The 20326-nt window shown below is 42.4% G+C and overlaps 2 protein-coding genes across 3 annotated transcripts in view; one reads left to right on the forward strand and one right to left on the reverse strand.

The window, feature by feature from the left end:
• The first annotated feature begins 2634 nt into the window (after window positions 1–2634).
• On the forward strand, window positions 2635–11430 carry nrbf2b (nuclear receptor binding factor 2b). The gene is made up of 4 exons (XM_063481771.1): window positions 2635–2812; window positions 4200–4284; window positions 4852–4892; window positions 8121–11430. The coding sequence occupies exons 1-4, from the start codon at window positions 2720–2722 to the stop codon at window positions 8820–8822; spliced, it is 921 nt and encodes a 306-aa protein (XP_063337841.1). The 5' UTR covers window positions 2635–2719; the 3' UTR covers window positions 8823–11430.
• A 5330-nt stretch (window positions 11431–16760) lies between these two features.
• The window catches only part of reep3b (receptor accessory protein 3b), a 39666-nt gene continuing 36100 nt past the window's right edge, over window positions 16761–20326 (reverse strand). For both annotated transcript variants that reach the window (XM_063481773.1, XM_063481772.1), the window contains 2 exons: window positions 18880–19013; window positions 16761–18733 (listed from right to left, as the gene is read on the reverse strand). In XM_063481773.1, the coding sequence (XP_063337843.1) occupies window positions 18662–18733; window positions 18880–19013 (206 nt within the window). In that variant the 3' untranslated portion in view covers window positions 16761–18661. The remainder of the gene's footprint in view (window positions 18734–18879; window positions 19014–20326) is intronic.

Below are 20326 nucleotides of genomic sequence, written 5' to 3' on the forward strand. Positions count from 1 at the left end.
ACAAGATACGGAGGAATGTGAAGGTCTGATAAATATCATGTTTCCAGTAGCAGAGTTAAATAATGCATTAATGAAAGTAAGCAATACAACTCCAGGTAGAGATCAGATTAGTTATTGTATGATTAAAAACTTAAGCAGCCCTAGTAAGAGTATAATGGTTAAATTGTTCAACAAAGTATGGGAAGAGGGTAGGCTACCTGACCAGTGGAAAGAGGCTGTTATTGTTCCCATATGTAAGCCAGGAAAGGATCCGGCCTTGGCGGAAAGTTATAGACCAATAGCTTTGACATCGCATTTGGGGAAAATAATGGAAAAGATGGTGAATGAAAGATTAATTTACTTTTTTGGAAACTAATAGTAAGATCAAGTATTACCAAAATGGGTTTAGGAAAGGAAGAAGCACAGCAGATCCGGCTGTATGTCTAGAGCATGAAATAAGGCGTGCCCAAGTGAATAGGGAAAATGTAGCAGCCGTGTTTTTAGATGTCGAGAAGGCGTACGATATGATGTGGAAAGAAGGACTCCTGATCAGGTTGCATCAGATCGGTATTAAAGGGAGGATGTATAAATGGATTGAAAGCTTTTTAACTGGAAGGAAGATTTTTGTGCGAATAGGAAAGTTCAGTACAGGATATGATGTACAGAATGGCACTCCACAAGACAGTATCGTTAGTCCGGTATTGTTTTTCATAATGATTTATGAGGTGTTTGGTAATATAGATCAGTCAATGGGGGTTTCATTGTTTGCTGGTGATGGAGTAATTTGGAAGAGAGGAAGAAACTTACAGTTCATCATGGCTAAAATGCTGCAAGAATTACAAAAGGTGGAGGGTTGGGCTCTGGAATGGGGTTTAGGTTTTCTGTTACAAAAACAAAATGGATTATTTTTACACATAAGCGAATAAATTACCAGTTGAGTCTCAAGCTATATGGGAATGACATTGAAAAGGTTGATTGCTTTAAATATTTAGGTATTTGGTTTGATGAAAGGCTTACATGGAAAACACACATTGGGAAAATAACTGAGAAATGTAAAAAGGTTCTGAATATTTTAAGGTGTTTAAAAGGTAGTGACTGGGGTGCAGATAGGACAGCATTGAGAGCGCTATATGTAGGTCTCATTAGGTCAGTTCTGGATTATGGGTGTCTGGTTTATGGTTCAGCAGCTAAAACTTTGCTAAATGACTTGGACAAAGTTCAGTATCAAGCTTTGAGGTTGTGTTGTGGGGCTGTTAAGACTACTCCAGTGGCCGCTTTGCAAGTGGAAATGGGGGAACAACCATTAGAACTAAGGAGACGTCAAATTGTGTTGACTTACTGGGCAAATTTAAAGGGACATAGTGAAAATCATATAGCGCACAGTGTACTTAAGCCTTGCCAAGAACACGAAAAAGGGACTGGACAATGGAGAAGTTTCGGTTGGACTATAGGGAAAGAAGTCAACGAAATGGGAATTAGTGGCAAAGAAATTAGCCCAGCAGTAGCCTTGTCAGTGTTGCCACCGTGGTTATATGACCAAATAACTCCTGACTTCTATTTGCTACATAAGGGAGGGGGGGTGACTAAAAGCCAGGTTCAAGACCTGGTGGGAAAGTACTCAGGTCATGTGAAGATATTTACTGATGCATCAAAACTGTTAGATAAAATAATGGGTGTTGCATTTGTTATCCCAGACATAAGTTTTGTGGCGAGTAAACGAATTACGGATGATTTGGCAGTTTATACTGGAGTGCTTGTAGCAATTTTAATGGCTTTGAACTGGGTGGAGGACGCACCAATAGGGAGGTATTTGGTTTGCTCGGACTCTAGCAGCGCGCTAGTGAGTATAGGTAGTATGTCTTCGGACTCTAGGCAAGATATTGTTTTTGATATACGTCATTTATTGTATAGAATTAAACACAGAGGGATAGAAGTGGATTTCTTATGGATTCCTGCGCATATCGGTGTTGATGGCAATGAACAGGCCGATAGGTTTGCAAAAGGAGCAGCAAGAAGAAGTCATGTAGGTATGAATATAAAATGCAGTAAAAGTGAGGTGAAAAATATAATCAAGGTAAAGTTAAAGGAGAAGTGGCAGGCACAATTGGACAGAGAAGGGAAAGGCAGATATTATTATAGCATACAGAAAACAGTTGGGCAATGTAGAAGAAGCTTTAGAAGTAGAAGAGAAGAGGATATAATCTTGAGAGTAAGATTTGGTCACACAGGCTTGAATAGCACACTTAAAAAGATGGGTAAACATGACTCAGGGAATTGTGACTTCTGTGGACAAGAGGAGACATTTGAGCATGCAGTGTTGGAGTGCGATAAGTACAAGCGAGAAAGGGAAATATTGAAGTCTGAATTGCAGGAAAATAGAGTTCACCTAAGGGTAAGGGACATATTTCAAAGGAATGCGGGGGATGTAATTTATAGGGCAGTGTTTGGCTTTTGAAGATCGACAGGTGTGTATCCGAGACTGTAGATTGAAAGACTGCTCCGACCCACACTCCAGTCCAGAGGGTGGCGGTAAATGCACCTAAAAGTTGTTTGCCAACCGCCATTAAAATGTAGGAGAAGAAGAAGAAGAAAGCCGACCCAGCACCACAGTTGACCAATCAAAATGCAAGCTAGCTGTGATGTCATGACGCTGCTGTGGCTGTGCAGCGAGGCGACTCTTGCTTCCTTTACAGTAATTTTCTTGTAATTATTTTATTCGAGCTTTTGAATCTCAGTGCGAATGACAGTCAGTGAGGGACAGAGGCACGTTTCATGTAGTGTAAGCCATCGAAGAATCGACTCCATGGAGGTCGTGGACAGCCCGCTCAACCTTGTAAGTTTGATGTTGCAATAAGAGGCTATCTTTACAGCAGCTAGGAGTTAGCGGCTAGCCGCTTTGTTGTTAGCTTTGCTGCTGTTAGGCTGCGACCCATTTGCTTCGTAAGTCAGATGTTGGAGCAGAGACTGACGTTACTCTCAAGGTGTAAAGTCGGGAAAAACAAGAATATTTGGATCTGTTTTACTCGTTAGTAGTAAAACAGGCGTCACTAGCAACATAGCGCAATGCTTTTATGCCTTATAAAACACCGCTGCAGTACGTTCATGAACAGAGCCTAACCAGCGCTCTGCGCACGGTTTATGTAGTCAGTGACAAATACACAACAGTGGCCGAACAGACTGATAGGGTTGTATTACTGTTTACACTCATTGGTGGAGCTACTTCGACTTTCTGAGTTGGAAATCCAGTTTATGGGAACATTCCAGTTACCTCGGAAATCAGAACCAGAGCCGCGTCATCCCCATTCACTCCAACGGACCATTTTATTTTTTACAGTAATGGCGGCTCATGCAACTTAGCAATATACGCTAACCGCACCATAGAGATGCAGAAGTGAAAGAGAAGATGTTTAAAAAATAAAATAAAGTGCACCCAGGTCAAATTTACTCGTGGGGCACAAATCATCAGGAGATTTAGGTGCTGTATATACATAAAGGATATATATCAGGATACTGAAACAATGGATAGAGCCTGGTCAGTTCTCTTCGTATGGTTTGTGTAGTGAGTCACAAATACAATAGTGGGATTACAGATTAAAATTTTTACCTTTTACCTTCATTGTCACGATCTTGGTTTGTTAAGGTTTTGTTTCTTCTCCGACTTTCCAAGTATAAAATCCAAGTTGAGGAGGCATTCCAGATGAAAACGGCAACTTCTGAAGTCAGCTGGAATGCTGATTCTGGCCCACCTGTCAGCATTTAGCAGACACAGGCCATCCATGTCAGCAATGCACAGTCAGGGTTTTAGATGATTGATCAGGAGCATGTCTGCGACACATGAAACCCTTCTCCATTTGATCTTAATAGTTCCTCCTCCTAACTTAGCTACAGCTCTGAAACCCGATCATCCAGGATTACAGTAGAACTACCAGGTAGTGTAACATGTCAAGAACAAAAGCGTAAATCACAGTAAATCACATAAAATCCAATTTATAGGATCTAAAGACTTAAAGTAAAGTCTTCAAACAGATTCTAACGGATCATCAGTTTCATTTTCATAGCATTAATGTTCATTGTCACGTATGACAAGAAGGTTTTTTACAGTAAAGAGGGGAAGCTAGTGTCTGTTTAGTATTTTTGCTTCATATATTATCCCTGATTTCATTCCACCACCTCTTTAACATTCTCGTAACACATTGCATTCCCTGTCTTACGTTCTTCAGGCTCACCAGCAGTGCAGACAGGCCGACCGTTTGGTAGCTGCTGGGAAGTATGAAGAGGCCATCTCCTGCCATGGAAAAGCAGCAGGTAGTCTCAGTTTCACACACACACTCCTTACAGTCTTCTTCTACCACAGTCTTTCTCCTTACAGTCCTGCCATGTTGTGCATTGCTCCTCTGTAGGTGCTATGCAGAGTGTAGGTCGTTCACTGAATGTGTTTTGGGCTCTCTTTCTGGACTTGATCTGCTTTTATGCAGAATCAGAAAGTAACCAAACCACGAGTATGTTACGGTGCTGACTCTCCTTACATAAGCAAACTGCATTTCACTTTCTATATACTTTTACATTGTAGCCATGGTAACATCTTATAAGAAAGCGTCTGAGGAAGGGTGGTGTTGTTGGGTTTGGGGTTTTTTACTACATCCACTTCACCTCACACTCCAATCCAGTGCTGAAATAGAAATCCAACGCAACAAATACTGTGTCCCTGTCTTATTGTGATGACTGTATATTAAACTGTATGTTTAATCCAATATACTGTGTGTTTTAGAAAGTATGTATTCTGTCTCATCTCTCTCTCCTTGTGTGTGTGTGTCTCTCTCTCTCACTCACTCACACACACACACACACACACACACACTGTCTCACTACCAGATTTTCTGACTGAGGCAATGAAGGCACCCGCGTGTGAGCAGGTGAGACACTCAGTTTTATCTTTTTATCTATCTGTGTTTGATCAGTGATTGAGTGAAACATATTTTCTCTGTCATGTAAACATGCTGATTAAGATTCAGACACAGTTCTAACACCACCTGTAGTATGCTGTAGATCATCTAGATCAGCGGTCCCCAACCTCTGGGCCGCGGACCGGTACCAGTCCGTGAGTTATGGCGTTATTTTTGTGCCACTATTCTGAGCGCATGTAAAAAAAAAAAAAAATTGAGCGCACCTATAAAAAAATTTGCAGGTGCAAGTGTTGCATTTTGAGGAGAAATTTATTTTGAGCGAAGAAAAGCTAAATTTGAGTGAACAAAATTCATTGCTGCGTGCAAAAACTGTATTTCAGTGTTTGCTATTATCCACACACACACACACACACACACACGCACACAATAGCAGCCCCTCTCGCTCAGTTTTTGCATTTGCGCTCGCTCGCAATGTGTTGCTCGCGCTCTCAACATTTCTGCCCGTGCGCGCTCAACTCTTTCTGTACACCGTTATATTTGTGCCACAAAACCAGCCAATCACAGACTTGGATGCAAAAAAATCTGATTGGCTGTTTTGGTCTCCAATCAGCTCCAAATGACGAAATGCAATATCCCAGAATGCATTTCGTCCAAAACTCAAACGAGGCAGTGGCGGAGGAACACAGAGTGGCGGAGTGTGAAATATTACTCTTTCTGGGTCACAAAATAAACTTTCAAGATATTTTCATGTGAGAATGCTGCTGTGTAAACTTCAAATATCTGCTCCATTTATCAAGACATCACATATTTACAAAAGTGCTCTAATGTTTTTGGAGATGCCTGTTACCCACCAGCTGACTGGGTGGTCACTCAGGTTAAACATAATATATAAGCCTGAACTGACAAAAAATCGGCCGACTGCACCACCAGGTATTACAGGAAAAACCATAAAGCCTTTGAACAAAAACAAACGCTGTTGTGACAGTGATGTACACTGTCTTGTTGGTATATATGTATGATTTGTATCACCTTCATGTTTCCCTCTCACCACATATCCAAACCGATATCATGACCAGCAGCTTTACAGCTGTGGCTCCAGCAAACATCAGCTGATACTAGAAATTAATATTAAATAAATTCTAACAACAGCTGATCAAGCTTAAACGTGCTGCTGTTGTTTAGCACAACATCAGCTGGTTTCCTCTTTCTGGCGCAAAGTGGGAGATAAACAAACAAGAGAGACGATCAGCTGATCATTGATCAGTTTCATGATTGAAGTAGCAACAGGAGAGGGAGGGGGGAGAATGAGAGAAGAAGAGACAGCTGTGCAGCAAAAACACAGAATAACTCCAGCTTTGTGTCTTTTTTCATTCTAGCTGAAGTACGGGACGAATCGCTTCCTTTTCCCCTCAATACGGATGTTTTGTAATTGGTCCAGCCCAGAGTTGATCATGACCAATTGGCTAATCCACCACCTTTCATTGTTTATACCGTTTAAAACAAACAAACAAACATAAAAATGAAAAATCACCATCGGCCCACCGGGCAAATGTCCGGTATGCCCAATGGCCAGTCCAGCTATGCGGTCAGCTGGTGGGTAACAGGCATCTCCGAAAACATTAGAGCACTTTTGTAAATATGTGATGTCTTGATAAATGGAGCAGATATTTGAAGTTTACACAGCAGCATTCTCACATGAAAATATCTTAAAAGTTTATTTTGTGACCCAGAAAGAGTAATATTTCACACTCCGCCACTCTGTGTTCCTCCGCCACTGCCTCGTTTGAGTTTTGGACGAAATGCATTCTGGGATATTGCATTTCGTCATTTGGAGCTGATTGGAGACCAAAACAGCCAATCAGATTTTTTTGCATCCAAGTCTGTGATTGGCTGGTTTTGTGGCACAAATATAACGGTGTACAGAAAGAGTTGAGCGCGCACGGGCAGAAATGTTGAGAGCGCGAGCAACACGTTGCGAGCGAGCGCAAATGCAAAAACTGAGCGAGAGGGGCTGCTATTGTGTGTGTGTGTGTGTGTGTGTGTGTGTGTGTGTGTGGATAATAGCAAACACTGAAATACAGTTTTTGCACGCAGCAATGAATTTTGTTCACTCAAATTTAGCTTTTCTTCGCTCAAAATAAATTTCTCCTCAGTGCAACACTTGCACCTGCAATTTTTTTTTTTTACGTGCGCTCAGAATAGTGGCACAAACATAACGCCATAGTGAGTCGATTGGTACCGGGCAGCGAGAGTTGAGGCTCGAAATTGATGGTTTTCAGGGTTTTTATCGTTAACTCGGTTCCCCTGGGTCTTTTCCCGTGTTGCAGTTGTGTGTCTTATTTTGAAAGAAATATATTACGCTGTAACCAGCTGAAGTTAAAGGTCACTTCCTCTAATCTTAAAATAAATAAACACAAAAAAATGTCCACCTTATCATCAAAGAAAAATTTAAGGGGAAAATAAACTTAATGTAATGTTGAACATGTAACATCAGGACGTCAGGAGTATGAAGACAGCGAGACAGTGGGTGAGGTGTAAAAGTAGGAATGACAGATGGTTTAGAGTTTCAGGTAGGAGTACGTCAGTGATTAGCTCTTGTTTGCACTGGTGAAGGTCATGTTGACAGTTAAAGAAGAGCAATGAAAATCAGTAGACGTGAGACAGAATGCATGTGTGTGAATGAGACGGGTGTAACAGTAGATGCATGGAACAGAAGTAGTGAAGGTGGACGAGTTCAGATACCCAGGGTCAACCATCCAAAGCAACTGACAGTGTACACTGTACATCATACTGCTGTGATGTATGGTTTGGAGACAGTAGCACAAACAAAAAGAGTTGAAGATGCTAAGATTTTTCATTAGGACTGACCAGGATGGACAGGATTAGACATGAGGGTGTCAGAGGGGCAGAGCAGGACCACAGAGAAGATTCAGGGATGTAGTGAGAGAGATGACCTGCACACGTCTGCTGTAAATAAAAACTATATTGACATATGGTCTCCATGGCCTCTTCTTGGTTGGATATGCTGAGGATTTTTTTTATCAGCACTACTACTGTTAATCAGTCTCTGCTACCTGTGCTGTGCAAACCTCAATAAGTAGTAATCTGTAGTAGTCTTAAAAAACAGACAAATCTTAAACGTAGAAAAGTCAACCCTGCCTGATTATCAGAGTTTCAGAGCTGTTTGTTTGTGTATGTCTTGTATCACGAGAGTGATTGTTTGTTCCATGGCTGTAGGCTCGTTTGTCCATGGAGCTACAGAGGGACAGTCACATTAAACAGCAACGATTAATCCAAGAGCGCTGGAAGAGAGAAGCTCGGCGAGAGGCGGTTAAGACACGACTTGGCCTAGTGCAGGCTACCGGGCCAGGGTTCTTTTCAAAATCTCCGTCCACAGGCAGCAGCCGGCCCTATGCCTCTCCAGGCGCCTCAGCTGCAGAGCTTGGAAGCGTTGGGGAGAGGGAGTATGACACCTTACTATACCAGCTTCAGACTCGGCAGACTGGAGGAACACAGATTTTAACTCCAATGTGTTCGGGATCTAAAACCACCAAAGATGACAAAACTCGCCTGGAAGAACAACAGACGACCATCGAGAACTTGCGACTCCTGGTTGACGGCCTGACGAACGAAAACCAGCAGCTGAGAGCCGAGAACGAGCGGCTACGACTGGAAAACATGAGGCTGCACTCGGAGGCAGCCGACTTTGTGGAGCGCTCCGAGCTCTGGGTGCTCCCACAAGCAGGTGGTCCTATGGGAACCGGAGTTGGACAGGGAGGGGAGAGCAAAAGGAAGGGAAAGGAGATTGCAATCCCTCAGCTGCCACCGTTGGAAATGCCAGCTCAGGAAGACCTGTGTCTGGATGACCTGCCTCCTCTGGAGCTGCCAGAGGACATCCAGAATGAACTGCAGGAGCTACTAGACAGGGATAAGCTGTAATAAAACACATCACACACACACATACACACAGATACGACTTTGAGTTCAGATGCCAAAATGTTATACGGTGAAAGCTGCCGGCTCTGACCCACGAGGCCTCTGCTCAGGTGGAATCGGACTACAGAAAGTCAGACACCAGTCAGTCTTTATGCAACTGGAGCAACAAACGAGAACATCAGAGAGGGAGGAAGTGATAACACTACTATCACTGATGCAAGGCAGTCCAAGTCACAGATAAAGGAAACGTTCACTAATCAGTGAGGCTGTATGTCAGCATGACTCACACTGAACTCTGTTTAAGGAGAGCAGGACAGGAATACGGTCAAGATTCAAGGTTTTTCCAAAACTTTCACTTATGTCTCAAAGTCTTCTACCGTATTATCACATGACCCAGATCTCATATATGGCATTCAATGACAGCTTAGTTCTGTCAACAGCAGATCAGCTGATAGTGTTTTCCACAGATTTAGACTTTATTTATGGTGTTGTGGAGGGGGGGGATGTGCAAGTGTGTGCATTATTATGAAAGGAGACACACACACACACACACACTTAGCTTTCCTACAAGAGTTATGACATAATTCTGTGTATGTGTACTTTGTGGCTCCAAACTCAGCTGCTCTCAGAATAACTAGTCCTGCGGATGAACTCCGTCCTGGACTGGAAGTTTTGTTCCTCTGTGTGTTCGGCACCGCAGGCCTGAGCTGGATTTTAAGTGACATGAGAGATAAAGACTGAGTGTTGATTGTCTGGATGAACTGCTCCTAAAATTCTTTTGTAACCACACACATGCAGATGCATTCAGATCATGATCATGTGTAACTTAATTATAAGAAAGCATATTGGTGTTAAGGAAAAGCTTGTAATAGACTCACTGATGTTTTTCTGAGCAGATACTTGAAGGCTAAAAAAAACCAAACAAGCATTCTGATGATCTTATTATTCCCCACCAGAAATGTAGAGACACACAGGTTATCAATGGGTGTCAGTGGGGATCAATAGGAATAAAGGATGACGCACACACAGTGTCATCAGCAAGCAGATATGTTGATGGGCTGATATATTCTGAGAAGTTGATACATTAAGGTTTCCAACAGAAACGCCATGTGAATAATGACAATGTTCTTCAAAGGTCAAAGGGCAGAGTCCATCAGAGCTTTCACATAGTTCTTCAAAAACAAGTGTAGTTGTGGGTTGTTGCGTCTCAGGATGTCTGTATTGTTTATGATGTTGAAGTCATTCATTGTGTCTTTTTGACTCTCTGTTAACAAACTATAGTTTGCATTTTATTTCCTGTTTTGAAACAAAGTAATTATTCATTAATGGAAATGTCCTGAGCATTTGCATTACACAGTACCATATCATGTGGTGGTCACACATACATTAAACTACACTGTGATCTAATGGTAACATCAGCTGTGTTTACTATAGACCACATGTGAATACAGTCAGAATACTTGAATTTCACTCACTGAAACTTCTTGGATGGGATGCATCTCAGCAGACCTGGTTTCCAACACACAAAGAGCATGAAGGCAGTAGAGACTCCAGCTCAAATAAACTCATATTCACTGGGGTGAGCAGACACTGACGGGCTGACTCTCTGTGTCAAGCCCCAAAGTTAAGCCTCACCAGTATCCAAATAGCAGAGGTATGAAAGGCTACTCACCCTCCTTATAGTTGTGGCAGGGTAAAACTATTCTTTGAGGCCAGTGAACATGCTTTCTAATGTGGTTAGCTGGGCATTGTAACATGGGAGTCTAAGGGGAAAGAGTCACTCTTGGAGCGAGCTTCAAGTGGCTGTTGGAGGAACTACAATTTTTGTCAGTTACACGTTTTTAGTCCCAAATGTGGCAGTTTGTGCATTACCTGGGAAGCCAAAAGAAGCACCTTAGGTAATCTGAAGCTCTCTTAAATGTTTGGATCACAGTTATCCCAGGATGTGACTTTGAATTTTTTTTTGTTTGGATGCCTCAAATAACCTAAAGATATTTTGATCCACACCATAAAATCTGATAACAAACATCCATGATAACAGAAGGAGCAGAATGCAGCATAAACTGCAGGCAGGGCACGTTTATATTATCATAGGCCGTCAGTGAAAATCCAGTGAGAAAATCTTAATCACAAAGCCATCCCTTTAAAAGATTCTTATTGATGGCTCATTCAAGTCCCGACACTTTTACCGACTCCTGAAATGAAGCTGTGGTGCAGCTTTAACCGAGCTGAGCAAACGTTTAGTCCAGCATGTCTACGAGCAAAGCTGATAGTTTATGTCGGCACAACAGAATAAAGAGGACTTGAGGCAACTTGTTTACTGTGTTGCTTGCAGTCTAATGCATGTGGCATGTGCATGCATACTATCACATATTTCGAGGCATTTGTACAAACTCATGTATTCACTTAAGAGAGTGCATTTCCTTCCTGGATCTACTATGATGAAGATGAAGACGTGGCTACACACAGGACACTTTGCTGCATTTCCCAGCTATGCAAAACTCATTCATTGTAAGCCACATGTTTGGCTTAGCTGGCCTTTAAATTGATGGTGATGTGAACAATTGTACAAAATGATGTTCTCTTTTTGAATAAAGCTAACTGACTGTCAGTCTCAGTGTGTTATTTGGACTTCATGTTATTCATTTAGTTTTGAAATGAGAAATGATCTTTACAGAAGCTGCTTTATCATTCTCACAGGGCATGAATGCAGCATGACAAACAGACCCTGCCAGATGGTCAGCTATCAGAAATCACAGCAGCTGAAAAAGCTTCAGCAGGCTTCTGATACGTTGTCAACAAACCAAAATGGTGCCTTAGTGAACTTTGAGCATTCTTGTTTAAAACAAAACAAGTTGTCTTGTTTTTGGACAAGTTTTTGACTTATTGACTGAAAGCAGCAGCTCTAAAACCACCTCAGTTGTTCCAAATGCCCAAGCGCTTCACTAAAGCCCACACATCTGTGTCCCAGCTTGCCACCTGTGGCCGGTTGGATCAGCGTTTTGTTAAAACACTACTGAAGACATTCTTACTGCTGATGCTTCACTTTAAAAGTGTTTCACTTGCAAAGCACGTAGAGCTGTCGATCTTGAAGCAACTACTGGGAAATGTCAAGTAGTATTTGAGCAGTTCAGTAAGCACTGGGTCAAGATGCTGCACACGAGGTTCTGAGAATGGGCCACCAATATAGTTAAATTAGTTGAGCAGGTGGCTCATATGCTGCTACTACAAAGGCCTGGGACCACACTCTCCTTTTCAAGATCAGTGAACAGAAGCATATCTTCCAGACCTCTGTGTGTATCTGATCTGATGCTGGGCCTCCATTTTTAGGAAGTAAACGAAGTCATAAGGAGGCAGTTCTGGAGTGTCGTCCAGGTGCTGCGGCCTTGATGCATGCTCAATCATCCAGGTAAGTAAATCCCAAAAGACTGATTCTGTTCATCTGGACGTTTTCAATGAGAGAAATGTTTCATCACTCATCCAGAATAGAAGAATAGAATAATCCTTCCTGATGAGTTTATCCAACCTCTTCCTTTCAGCTGCCGATAAACCGCTGCTCCAACATACAACACTGTAAAAAATGACAGATGCCACCACAGAGTCATAGAAGGTCTTTAAAAGCGCTCCCTGGACTCCAAATGACCTCAGCCGCCTCAGCAGGTAGAGTCTGCTCTGACCCTTCCTGTAAAGAGCATCAGTGTTGTGGCTCCAGTCCAGTTTATTATTCAGGTGAACACCCAGGTACCTATAAGGCAAGGCAAGGCAAGGCAAGTTTATTTATATAGCACAATTCAACAACAAGGTGATTCAAAGTGCTTTACAGAGACATTAAAAACAAAAACAAATAAAAAGCACGATTTAAAATTGATTAAGACAAGCAAACAAACAAACAAACAAACAAACAAACAAAACAGTATTTAAAATCAAAAATCAAAACAGTAGATAAAATCAGAACAGTAGATAAAATCAGAACAGTAGATAAAGTCAGTAGTTAAAATGTAAGTTTTGAAATTTAAGCTTAAAAGTGTGGATTTGGTGCTTTATTCAAAAGCAGCTGAGAATAGGTGAGTCTTCAACCTGGATTTAAATAAACTGAGTGTTTCAGCTGATCTGAGGCTTTCTGGGAGTTTGTTCCAGATATATGGAGCATAAAAGCTGAATGCAGCTTCTCCGTGTCTGGTTCTGACTCTGGGAACTGATAAAAAACCGGATCCAGATGACCTGAGGGATCTGGAAGGTTCATACTGGGTCAGGAGGTCACTGATGTATTTTGGTCCTAAACCATTCAGAGCTTTATAAACCAGCATCAGAACTTTAAAGTCTATCCTCTGACGGACAGGCAGCCAGTGTAAAGACCTCAGAGCTGGACTGATGTGGTCCACTTTTTTGGTCTTAGTGAGGACTCTAGCAGCAGAGTTCTGAATGAGCTGTAGTTGTCTGACTGATTTTTTAGGTAGACCTGTAAAGATGCTGTTACAGTAATCAAGCCTGCTAAAGATGAATGCATGGACTAGTTTTTCCAGGTCGTGTTGAGACATCAGATCTTTTATCCTTGAAATATTCTTGAGGTGATAGTAAGCCGATTTTGTTATTGTCTTAATGTGTTTTTCTAAGTTTAGGTCTGCATCCATCACTACACCCAAATTTCTCGCCTGGTTGGTGGTTTTTAGGTGTATAGATTGAAGTTCTCTGGTGACCTGTAATCGTTTTTCTTTGGCACCAAAGACTATTACTTCAGTTTTGTTTTTGTTTAGCTGGAGAAAATTGTGGCACAACCAGTCATTAGTTTCCTCAATGCATTTACCAAGAGCCTGTACAGGGCCTTGGTCTCCTGGTGACATTGTGATATATATTTGTGTGTCATCTGCATAGCTATGATAGTTTATTTTGTTGTTCTTTATAATCTGTGCCAGTGGGAGCATGTAGATGTTAAACAGAAGGGGTCCCAAGATGGAACCTTGGGGAACTCCACATGTGATACTTGTCTGCTCAGATGTGAAGTTACCTATTGATACAAAGTATTTCCTGTTTTCTAAGTATGTTTTGAACCAGTTTAGTACAGTTCCTGAAAGACCTGCCCAGCTCTCCAGTCGTTTGAGTAATATGTTGTGGTCAACTGTATCAAATGCTGCACTGAGATCCAGTAAAACTAAGACTGACATTTTTCCACTGTCTGTATTCAGACATATGTCATTAAACACTTTGGTCAGAGCGGTTTCAGTGCTGTGGTTCTGTCTAAAACCTGACTGGAAGGCATCATAGCAGTTATTCTGTGTTAAGAAGTAATTGAGCTGTTGAGAAACTGCTTTTTCAATGATCTTACTTAAAAATGGGAGGTTTGAGATCGGCCTGTAGTTATTCATTTGTGTCTTGTCAAGATTGTCCTTTTTCAGTATAGGTTTAATTACAGCAGTTTTTAAGAGTCCACTATCTCAATGTCCCCTCCCTGGATGTTCACCGGTGTCAGTGTGGTGGGTCTGCGTCTCCGGAAGTCCACCACCAACTCCTTGGTTTTCCCGGCGTTGATCAGCAGGTGGCTCTGCTGACACCAGTCTACAAAGTCCAGAGTCCACTGTCTGTACTCTGAGTCGTCCTCACCTGTGATGAGGCCGACTATGGCAGAGTTTTCAGAGAACTTCTGTAGGTGGCAGCGTGGGGACTTGATGGAGAAGTCTGCAGTGTAGAGGGTGAAGAGGAACGGTGCCAGCACAGTTCCCTGTGGGGCCCCCGTACTGCAGACCAGCGTGTCAGAGACAGCCCTGTGTCCTCACATCACATACTCACATACATGTGGTGGTCCACTCCCGATAGCTCCAGCTTGTCTCTCAGAAGTCGTGGCTGGATGGTGTTAAAAGCACTGGAGAAATCAAAGAACATGATCCTCACAGTGCTTCCAGGCTTCTCCAGGTGAGTCAGAGCTCGGTGCAGGAGGTAGATGATGGCATCCTCCACCCCGATGCCAGGCTGGTAAGCAAACTGCAGCGGATCCAATGAAGACCTCACCAGGGGGCGCAGATGGTTTAGAACCAACCTCTCGAGGGTCTTCATCAGATGTGATGTCAGGGCTACCGGCCTGTAGCTGCTGAGGTCCTTGGGATGGGAGGTCTTTGGTACCGGTACCACGCAGGAGGTCTTCCACAGCTGTGGTACTTTCCCCAGTGACAGGCTCAGGTTGAACAGATATCCTAGGATGCCACACAGTTCATCTGTGCAGCACCTCAGGAGCCTGGAGCTGACGCCATCTGGACCTGCAGCCTTCCGCACCTTGATCTTGCAAAGCTCGTTCCTCACTTGAAGTGCTGAGATGGAGAGAGTGGATTTTGGGGGAGGGGGGTGTATGTTGGAGTCCACAGAAGCCGGGGTGGGTGTGATGGCTGGGAGCTGGGAGGTGTGAAGCTGAGAGGTGTGAAGTCCTGAGATGAAGGACAGGCAGTCCCTGAAGATGAGGGAGATTGCAGCAGCGGGGGCGATGCTGGGGGAGGTGACTTCTCTGTGGCTTTTAAACCCCAAAACACGCTGTGCCAAAAATTGGTCCACCCCAAGGATCGGGTCCCCCGACACAAACAGAGTAACATAGTGTACGCTGTTAAGTGCCAGGATTTATACATCGGGGAAACCAAACAACCTCTGGATAAGAGGATGGCACAACACAGAAGAGCTACCTCGTCAGGCCAGGACTCTGCAGTCTATTTACACCTACAGGCCAGTGGACACTCTTTCAATGATGAGGATGTACACATCCTGGACAGGGAGGAACGCTGGTTTGAGCGCAGAGTCAAGGAGGCCATTTACGTGAAAAGGAAAAGACCATCTCTGAATCGAGGAGGGGGCCTAAGGGTACATCTGTCACCATCTTACAATGCTGTGATTGCAGCCATTCCCCAACTCTCTGTGAATGGTACTCATGGCCATTGATCAGTGTTCTTTGATCAGTGGTTGTTGATCAATGGTCATGAGAATTTGCATAATTAAGATTAAGGAACTGACCTCCCAGCCCATTGTTCCTTCAGTGGGCTGGTTTTAGTCATTATGCAAATGTACTGTTTATAAGATTGGGGAAACCTGCAGTCAGCTGAGACTGAAGAAGTCACTTGGATGAGTGACGAAACGTTTCTCCCACTGAAAACATCCAGATGAACAGAATGAACCTTTGGGATCAGACTGTTGTTGGCACACTCAAAGCTTTGGCTTTACTGCTCTCAGTGACGGGAAGTGTTCTTATATTGAAAGAACCACATTCATGTGCTGCTGTCAGATTCATACAAACAGTTTACCCATACAAACTCTGTACTGTGTGATTTGCACACACTTCTAATGTTATGGGAAAAATCTGTTTGTGTATGACACTGAAGTCTAGACACCACAGGTCAACTGACAAACCAGCAGCAGGAAGCAGCAGCATGTGACTGTACATCATACCATCCCAGCAGACACAGCTTCACAGGTGTTGGTAGGTGTGAACTCTGAACAGAGCAGCTCTGGCAAAACAGATTTTTCTGGCAAAGGAGAGAAGTCCAAAAACTGCTCTGTGGGCGGTTCTTAACTGTGAGAACATATCATCAGCTTCAGTGTAGTTAAGATTTTTGTTCTTCATTAATAGTAGCAAATGAAAAATGATATCTGTCCACACTTTGCTCCTGCACCATACACTGAAATATGAATTATGACCATGGGATAGAGTACTGTTACTGTAGGATGAGTGATGGAAAGTACAGTTCATACATTTATATGTATAATTTTTGTAATAAAAGGAATTTTGTCTGTTTCACCTCCTGTTTTTCTGTAATATTAACACTGTACAGTATTGTTTCATAGTCTCACACCAACACAAAGATTTTAACAGGAAATATGGGCGCTACATTAGATCGACTGCCAATTTCAGTGCACAGAATAAAGTACTGCAAACTCTCAGAACTGAATAATAATGGACAGACCACAGGATCTGTTGGCCTGACTGCAGTCAGACAAACTTTATTTGATTACACCTCCACACACCAGGTATCTTCCCCACAAAGTTCAAACAGCTACAGCCACAGTGCTTTGTGCAGATACATAAAGCTTTGGTATCATTAGTCAGTTACAATCGTTAAATGGACCCACTGATGTGAATACGTTTGGCTTGTTGTTGCATTAAATCAAATGAAAAAAGGCTGAAAATTCCTCTGCTTTAGGACAGACAACCTGCTGAACCAGAAGCACGATGACACATCGACATCGTTTCTGCCAGAGAAACGTAGACATCACAACGTCGCTCAACCAGCAGTGTGTGAGGAAACGAATGCTACGCGAAGCTGTTGATATCAGCATCCATCAGCCATCTCGTGCTCTGCATCCTCTCACAGCTAGTTACATTAAAATTGAGATGACAAGCAAGGACAGCATAAAGATAAAAAAAAAGTATAAGAGGAGGTATATGTGCAAAACATGTGGTTGCAATACAAAACACCTTTTGATCACCTCACAAAAAAAAACACCATTCAGAAAGCAAAACTTGAGTAATACCACAAAACACAACTTGAAATTTACAACCAGGGGAGTGATCGGGACACAGTACAAAGTATACCAATATAAAACAGAAAATAATCATCAAGAGTGGGAGCTGCAGGCCTGCACAAGTGCTGACACTCTCTCTTATTCACTTGGTTTTTCCCCCCGACAGAAGAGGCCGGTCTGAACATGAGCTTCAGGCTCTGTCAGTCCTGCTCTCCTCAAATGTTCATGCTTTCACATTGGTCTCCATTGGTACCATAAGTGGGTACCAATTAGGCCACAAGTCAAGAATCCAACAATAGTGGTACGAGCAGGTAAAACAGCTAAAAGGCAGCAAAAGCAGAACTAATGCCAAACTTTTCGAATAGAGTTTGAAGCTGAATCTAACTGCTAAATAAATCATAAAAACATATTTATATATAATAAAAACAACTTTGGTTATTCTAAATGTAAGTTAAACATTTTATATTCCACTACAAGAACAGTGATTTTTCACTCTGAGCTGAAAGTTGAAATGAAGTTCAATCCAAATCAGGATGAGTCAAGTCTGTTTTTGTATTACTCCAGAATGTATTTAGTAACACAACTGTGTTGTTGTTGTTTAGCTGAATGTGCAGCTCGCTCATGTAATGTTTGCTAATAAGACTGAGATGTGTTATTAGACATTTGCCCTTCTTCTGCTGCTCTTACAACAACTGCCTGGATAAAGCTTTAATTAAGATTTTTAAAAAGCAATTTTAAAAGCAATGTAAATGCCTATGTAGAGTATGAGTGTTAGCCATTAGTGTCACGTGACTCCAGCCAAGCACATAATAGTTGAAGGTTCACTCATACTTTGATATTTTGGTCTTTTCCACAAGAAAAATTATTGATGCAAAAAGACAAAGTTGACAATAGTGGAGAACCAAAGATGAATCTAACAAACCAGAGCTTGTTCTTATTGAGGGGTTACTATTATGCTGTGATGCAACAGCATGAAAACTAGTGAAGCATGACTTTATGAACTCCTCATAGAGGACGCCTTAGTAGGTGGCATGTGTTCTGTAAAATTACAAAAAAATCAACAGCTGATCTAAAATCTAGACACACATAGAAACATGTCTACAATGCTAATGAAGAAAGAAACAAATCACACGTCCCACAACAAAGACATCATGTACTCGTCAGCCCGTGAGTGTTCGCTGAGAGTGAGCTCTCTTTGAGCCACTGCTTGTAATAAATATGTCAGCAGAAAGGTGATCGTCAAAGAGCTCAGCAGAGTGAAAAGTCAGAGCTAAAAACAAGCTGACAGTACCATCCACCAATCAGCAGCCTGCTCAGCTGTGTGTATGTATGTGACAGCAGTAATCTCTTCAGATTCCATAGTTAACAGAGCTCAGTGCTGGTCTCTTCTTGCCTTTAATCTTCAGTGATCCGTAACGAGCCTGGTGACAACATTTAAGAAATACACTCATCAGTGTTCATACAGTCCAGAGATTCAGCACCACTGACTGTGGCAGAAGGATTTATCAACACACACAAACTAATGACTAATGTGCGTTTCTCATTTCCAGTGGAACAGAACACTTACATCTTTGCGAACTCTGGATCGAGACAGTTTGACACTCTGCGATCGCCTCAGTCCTTTCTGACTGACGGCCTCGTCTTCAGAGAAGGTTGGCTCGGCCTCTTCGTCCGTCCTTTCCTCCTGATCATAATAGTACTCTGGAGAACAGAAACACATACAGATGCATCAGGAATCACCAAAGCACACAATGTTTGCATCCATCTATTCTCCTCCACTTAAGAGGCGAGGTTCACCCTGCACAGGTGCCCAGTGCTAACACAGAGAGATTAACACATTCACAGCTATGACAGATTCAGAGTTACCAACCTCACTGCATGTTCGGGACTCTGGGAGGAAGCTGGAGTACCCAGATTTGAACCCAGGACCTTCCTGCTGTGAGGCGTCAGTGCTGACCACCACGTCTGAGTTTCAACAATGATCACCAAATTCAACGTAAGACTTTTTATACTGTTTTTACTATTAAAAGGGCCCACAGTCAATAAGCACACTCAAACTGAAATATCCAGTACAGTAATATAAATTAAAGTAATAGAAATAAACAGGAAACAGAAGCACAAATCAAATATAACAATGATACTAAAACAACAACGAGACACAAAACCACCAGAACAAAACTATCACAATAAACTGGTGAGCTCCTGTGAGGACTAACACCTCCTGCACGCTTTGTAGGAAAACTGTTCGTAATACTGAAGAATGTGAGTGATGACTGTGAGGCGCATGTGTTCCAGCAGAGGGCAGCACACACCAGAGCTGCTGCCTCTCTCTTTGGCTCTACTGTCATAAACATACAACAGCATAACCTCATTATTAATAACATCTGCAGCTCTTTACTGAACTGCACTGAGCTTATCATTACAACTTAAGCTTGTGGACATCATATAACCATCATGGACAAGACTGCCTTACACTGTGGTATTGCACTCTTGTATCCAGGGATGTAAGAAAATATCGATACATTGGAATATTTCGATATTTCGTGTTACGATACTGAATCGATATTCAAAAGCAGTGTTATCGATTTTTTTTATTGAGAATTTACTTGCATTTACTGCGTATTTCTTTTGTGTGTAGCAATTCAAACTCCGGCCGCTAGCTGTTAGCAGTTTTTACCGCTTTCACTATGACGGAAAAACAAGGTCTCGCGATAACACTGGATGTGCCGCAGAAGCGTCTATTTTGCCAAACCAAAGAAGTAGAACAGTGGACGTGTGGCAAATTGTGCTAGCTCACTGATGAAAGAAGAGGAGAGGATACAGCCGGCCTCAGCAGCTTTCAAAGCAGATGTGTGGACTTCTTTTGGATTTAGGACAAAACAAGGCAGTAAAGACTAAGAGCTATGAAGTCTGTAAAATCTGCACCGCCACAGTCAAATACTCAGGTAACACAAACTTACGAGTACATGTGTCTAGACACCATAGCGACGTAGCATCAAATGCTAACCTTAAAA

Source organism: Pelmatolapia mariae, linkage group LG8 (genome assembly GCF_036321145.2).
Source record: "Pelmatolapia mariae isolate MD_Pm_ZW linkage group LG8, Pm_UMD_F_2, whole genome shotgun sequence".
Taxonomy (NCBI): Eukaryota; Metazoa; Chordata; class Actinopteri; order Cichliformes; family Cichlidae; genus Pelmatolapia; species Pelmatolapia mariae.

Coding starts and splice junctions, on each gene's coding strand:
- nrbf2b (XM_063481771.1), top strand. CDS start 2,720: ATGACAGTCAGTGAGGGACAGAGGCACGTTTCATGTAGTGTAAGCCAT. Junction 4,285..4,851: donor CTGCCATGGAAAAGCAGCAG/GTAGTCTCAGTT, acceptor TCTCACTACCAG/ATTTTCTGACTGAGGCAATG. Junction 4,893..8,120: donor AGGCACCCGCGTGTGAGCAG/GTGAGACACTCA, acceptor CCATGGCTGTAG/GCTCGTTTGTCCATGGAGCT.